This window comes from Poecilia reticulata, linkage group LG22 (assembly GCF_000633615.1).
Source record: "Poecilia reticulata strain Guanapo linkage group LG22, Guppy_female_1.0+MT, whole genome shotgun sequence".
Taxonomy (NCBI): domain Eukaryota; kingdom Metazoa; phylum Chordata; class Actinopteri; order Cyprinodontiformes; family Poeciliidae; genus Poecilia; species Poecilia reticulata.
The window spans coordinates 4,436,859-4,442,807 of NC_024352.1; the positions used below are offsets into that span (position 1 = coordinate 4,436,859).

The 5,949-nt window shown below is 38.9% G+C and overlaps 1 protein-coding gene across 1 annotated transcript in view; it reads left to right on the forward strand.

The window, feature by feature from the left end:
• atrn (attractin) overlaps positions 1-5,949 on the forward strand; it is a 146,762-nt gene that overhangs the window by 7,101 nt on the left and 133,712 nt on the right. Inside the window, exon 2 of the mRNA XM_008398926.2 lies at positions 5,057-5,140. Coding sequence (XP_008397148.1) covers positions 5,057-5,140 — 84 coding nt within the window. The remainder of the gene's footprint in view (positions 1-5,056; positions 5,141-5,949) is intronic.

Genomic DNA, 5,949 nt, shown 5'->3' on the forward strand with positions numbered 1-5,949 from the left:
TTTGTTGACATAAAGAATGTCAACAAAACAGTCCGACTCCGGTCGGCAAGGAGAGCCTTTTGCGACTGGGCCAAGGCGTGGCCGGACGATGGTCCCCCTTCTCCGTTCGCCCACAGCATGTTCGTGGAGAACGTGGCGCTAAATGACCTGCAGATGACCTGATTATCGGGCCGGCAGGTAGATWGGTCAGTCAAACTTTATTAACAAACCAGCGTTTTGACAACTATCTCAGCATGCACCGCATGCTTCTTCTTATACGGGCGAAAATGAAGTCGGCGGCTGCTTACCGTAGTTGCTAGACCTGTTGTATCTCAATATTGGTCCATATATAAGGCACACCGGATTATAAGGCGCACTGTCGGCTTTTGAGGAAATTGAAGGATTTTAGGTGCACCTTATATGTTAAATACGGTACATCCTTGCGGCTCGCCAGGCTTATAATACACAAACGGAAACCGATGTGTTGGCATACTAACTTTTTGAACTTAGAAAAATGCTATCATAATGCATTCCAACATCAGGAAATTATTAAATATTGTGATAAAAAAGAACACTTTAATATTATCCTTAATGCAAACTGCGATCACCTATTGCATTGCTATATTTCTCTGCGGTCAGTTAGCACAGATAGGCTAGCTTTAGCCTTGAATAKGCTAGCATTAGCCTTGGATATGCTAGCATTAGCCTTGGTTAGACTGGTAACTACCATGCTGAGGCTGGTCACTTGCGATTCGTACTTTCTTACCAGAAAATATCAAGAAAAAACGGTTGGCATACAATATCTGTAAGTTGCACCAACGTGTTTATTTTGACAGTTTTCTATAATCTAACTTCACATCAAGCTCAAACATTCTGTATTATATATAGCTGAACTTGACTTCCGATTGAAACTCCTGATACRGCAGATGATAAATCAGATCACAAACCATCTTCTGATCATTAATCAGATCAGAAGCTGGTTTTGGAATGGCCTTATTTTGCCACCATGCCGTGTAATACAAGTGATCTTATCATATGTGTTGCATTCACTCCCACTGTAAAAATATGAAAGGGCCACTTCATTGAGTATTTACTGCCACACGGTTGTGAAATGTTATAAACAGTGCTTTGATTGTGTTGACGCGTTCGAAAGCTGGGACATATTGGAATGACAGAAGAACATTGATTCATTCAGGGCATCGGTTGCTGTAACGGTTCTGGACAATTCTATCAAATGCTTGAGTTTCATCTGCTGTCCCAAACTAATTGAAGTTTTGAACATTCCAGGGAAAACCAAATGGAATGATTGAATTTCCAAACTCTGATTAAATTTTGGTTGTGAATGGTATGAAAAGACGAGATTGTTTCCAAATAAATGAAGGTCACACTAAAATGTTTCTAATTAGCAGAAATGTTTGGAAGTTTGGCATTTATAAGTCTGAACCTTCATTTATGGTTTATAAGAACTGCATTTAACATCTAGCACCGAAATTTCAGCGTGGCCTTAATACGGATATTTTAAATTTGTCCTAAGATTTTAACCTCATGTGTTGGTTTGATTAAGATGCGTCAAATATTTTGCAAAAAGCCAATGCTGAGTTAGAGATAATGGCATCTGAAAGTTGTGCTTTCTCAACTTATTAATCTAAAAAAACAACTGAATCTTAAACTGCTAGTCTAAATAAGTCCATTACACTAATAATTAACCATGGATTGCAGTACTAGCTAGTAGCTTACCATGCAGTCTGCCTCTCAATTCCCATCCAGAGCAGTACATGATGTATTGGTTAGCTGACTCKGTTAAAGTTAAGTGGGTCATCCAAAGCTGATGAGTCGACAAACAGTTTAATTGCYGTCATATCACATTTTGTGTACTGACTACATTTGTGGTTGTTTTGTTTTATTTAAGGCACCACAACATGTAATTCTTCAATATCTGAGTTTTTCTTGATGTAAAGTGGAAGCAGATAATGCAGGTTTCATTATTTTTTTCTGGTTTGCATTGGTACTTGCCAAAGTCATAATGTTCATTGAACATTTTTAGATTTTTTTTTTTCAGTTGTGCAGTGCACAGATAAATTCTCCCCCATTTCCTTCACTGTGGGAGATCGGCAATTGAACGATACTTGTCTGAGAAACCAGTCTCATTTACTGTCGCACAGGTCTGAAAATCAGCCACGGTCCACTTTTGTTGACAAGAAAAATCGGTTTCTGACTGAAATCGGCAGGTCAGGCCTGAAAACTCCAATTGGTGCTCCCCTATTATTTTTCATGATAAACATAAAATTATTTTAATTTGGTTTTATGGATGTAAAATTTACGTCAAGTGGCAAAGAAGTAGAAAAAGAGGCTTCATGGATTGAAAGAGCAAAGTTGAAAGTTAAAATCATCTGACAAAAGCAAATGAAGTGGAGTAGCAGCGTCTGCTAGCAACTGATCGCATCATCCAGTGTTGTATAAATTCCTCAATATTTACTGGATACAGTCCTTTTAATGTATCAAAATGTGGAGATGGTAGACTCGAATCACAAGTATTGTTGAGCAATCTGTGTCGGTAGAGATTGTGTTTTTTAAAATAAGTGACAAGAACGGTGTTAAAGAAGCTGTGTGCTCAYTGCTGGGTGGCACGTTGGGATCAGGASTGTCTGAAGCCGCTTTTCGTTTGAAGGAGCTCAGCTCGTCTGCGAGCTGGGAGTCCCTGTTTGCCCCGGAGAGCTGYGATTACTGACTATCCGCTGAACTGATACTCACATCTTTAACCTGCTCTCTCAAAGCAGTTGGTAAGCTATGAACCTGTGATACCAACCCAAGCCGTCAGCAGGAATTTGTTCTCTCTGCCTTCATTTCAGATTTATTGTCTTATGTGTGATCATTTCCATTTGGACAACAGCCGAAATTTTGAGAAACATTAGACAAACACTTCTGCATGTTTTCCTTGTTCTGGGTAAATTATTATTATTTTTGGAAATACACTTTCAATAATCCATTTTAATTATTGTTTTGTTTTTATTTTGGAGATTTAAGATGTTTTCCAGTTACAGTGTTAGATGTTCTTTAAAGCTTTTCTTTCTAAGCTTTGATTGGATGTACTTCCACTAGTGAGCCATTATTATAATCACTAACTGAAAATGACCTCTGGGACAATTTATCACCTGACTAAGTTTATTATGGTGACAGGTCTTCTTATAACTACTACAGATATTACAACCACAAAAAAGTAGAAAATTTGGAAAAAACTCCCCCCAAAATTCTGATTAATCTCATAAAATATTTGAGATTTTCTTGGAATTCAACTCCTCCTTTTTTTTTTTTTTTTTTTATGTTTACATCTACAATGTTCGTCACAAGATGCAACATGGTAGCTTTTAGTGCAGCACTGTCATATGTTTGGCATTCTCTTAAAAACACCCTTGCCAATGGACTTTGAGCCTCCCAACCCAAACAACCGCCTGCAACTGTTGACCTGTCTCTTTGTGGCTTTAGRAAACCTCTCACAAACAAGAGGTTGCAGCGCACTTGTTACCTACATATGAATAAAGTAATCTTTCACAACATGCCTGGCTAGAACTATCAAAGTTTCTTTGGTTTCCAGAAGCATATCCTCTAAATCTTGTGAGATCTGTCAGAATAACATCTGGTTTCTGAGGTTTCTTGAGGCTGGAGGTGTAATCATWGGGCCGATTCGCGCTCCTCGGCAGTCGATGTGTGTTCTCGGCTCGGCCGTCTCTGCTGACTTTAAGGTGAGACTGTTGTGGAAAACAACGGTCTGGGGTGCGTCGGCGGGCTCGCTGTCGTTAATGATTACGCTCTCTCGCTCCCCAGAGTGGGCGAGTTTCCCTCTGCTGGCAACAACAGGCCGTACTGTACAATTACGAGCGTTTGTGTCATGGCCTCCTGTAATTTGCCGTGAGGTTTAATCATCTTTACTCACTCTGTTGCTCACTCATCCACTGCCTGAAGTGACGTGTGGCAGCAGAAGTTGGTGTTTACCTGAACTCACTGATCTGCTGGCCAACTCTTGTGCAACAGTGCAAAGTTTGTTTGGTTGTTTTTTTTTTTGGTTTGTTTTGGGGKTTTTTAATGCTGTATTGTGACACGATATGCACAATTGCTGAAATGTGGAACTATTTGTAGCTTTTGGTTAAATATTTTTCTTATTATACAATTTTATTACTTTTAGTATCATATAAAATTGACATTGTTGAGCTTTACATCATATTAAGTTATCCCATTATTAAAAAGCATACCTGAATGTTGCCTTGAKTCTTTTGTCCATGTTTGAGAAATTCTTACATTTTCATGGCCCCATTCAGCTTTGCAAAACACCTAGGTGGTTCTAGCTCCCCCTTCAARATGCAGCTCCTCCTCTGAGCCTTTTGGGATCCTGCCTCACAGAGCAGCCCTTCCCCGCGTGTCTCCTTTAGACTAGCCAGCAGCAATTAGCAAACACCTGGTGGGACTGCGCATCTGCTGAGCTCGTTATAGGAGCTACTTYTCAGTGCACCGTTGGTAAAAATGTTGTTTAAGAGTTAATAGAGGAACCATGTTGTGATGACTTCCTGAAGGTGGAGCTTCAGAAAGAGCAGGAGCTTCTTAAAGAGACAGAACCCCAATTTTAAGGCGCCAAATTACAAAGTYACATTTGTTTTAAGTCATATTTGATATACACAGCATATTCATAACAACTTTAGGTAACGTGGTCGATTGTGCTACAACATGGCATTATGTACTACAAAATGCATTATACTGTCCCTATAAAGTAGTTTAGTTCATGCAGTATTTATTTATTTTCTTAATTGAGGTTTTACCTTCTGACCCACTTCCAAGTGGCATAGATAAAACTAAATGCATACACAAATTAATGAAAATAAATTCATTAATCAAAAATAAATACATGAGAAAACTGGAAACAAAGTGGAGACAAAAAACAAACTAGTAAGCYGCAGTTGGTCAAATAACTCGTATACATAAACTTTGATCAGGTTTTKATTTAAGCTCAATGTTTTTCTTTTTTWATTTTAAAAGTCTATTTGTGGATTTAAATGTATTCTTTCTTTCTGTCTCATTTCTCCTCTAGGCTCACAGGACCGTCCGGTTACCTGACTGATGGCCCAGGAAACTATCAGTACAAGACCAAGTGCACCTGGCTTATCGAGGGACAGTAAGTACAGTGCAAACTCACCATCATTAGACCAGCAGCCACAGCGCCTGAACAAAATACTCATATCATTTTAACTTTTTTTTTTGCCATATATATTTTTTTTTTATTCTATATATTTTAATTCAAAATGCCACCACAGCGGAAGTATGAGAAGGAGTAATATAAGTTAAGTATTTTAGATTACCTACTTAACCAAAGGTTGCCCAGAGTTTCGCTGTTAAAAGTTAAACATTACTGTTGAGATAATCTTACAGCATGAACACCATTTCATGCTGTTGACACCCGCTCCAAGGGAAAGAAGAAAATACGTRACCACATATCACACCCGATAATGTCTTTGGAATCTTTACCAATATTATCGCCAATTACTGCCGTAGGTAAAATTATGCACCACACTGTCACTTTAATGCAACAATACGTATCCATTTGGAGTTGTCACAAAGCCCCGGTGTGTCCTTATGTGCCTGTGTTGATGCTCCTGCACTACAGTCGTGCTGCTGCTGAATGAGAATCAGACTTTGCTCTAACTTGCTAGCAGACAGACAATGCCAGCAGAAACTTAAAGCGAAACGGTCACCAAAACTTCCTGGCAGTTCTATAAACATGGAAGTGGTTCTGCTCTGTACGACATGACAATAAAACTCATCATCAACATTTTTTTAATGACTTGCGGTGTCAACTAATTCCTGCGGCGATCCATTTTTTTTCTCTTCCGATACCGATATTTTTTTGCTAACTCTGCACCAGGACAGCACACTTAAATACACTAACAGCTTCACAAGCGGTTGGTGTATTGACATATTTTTCAT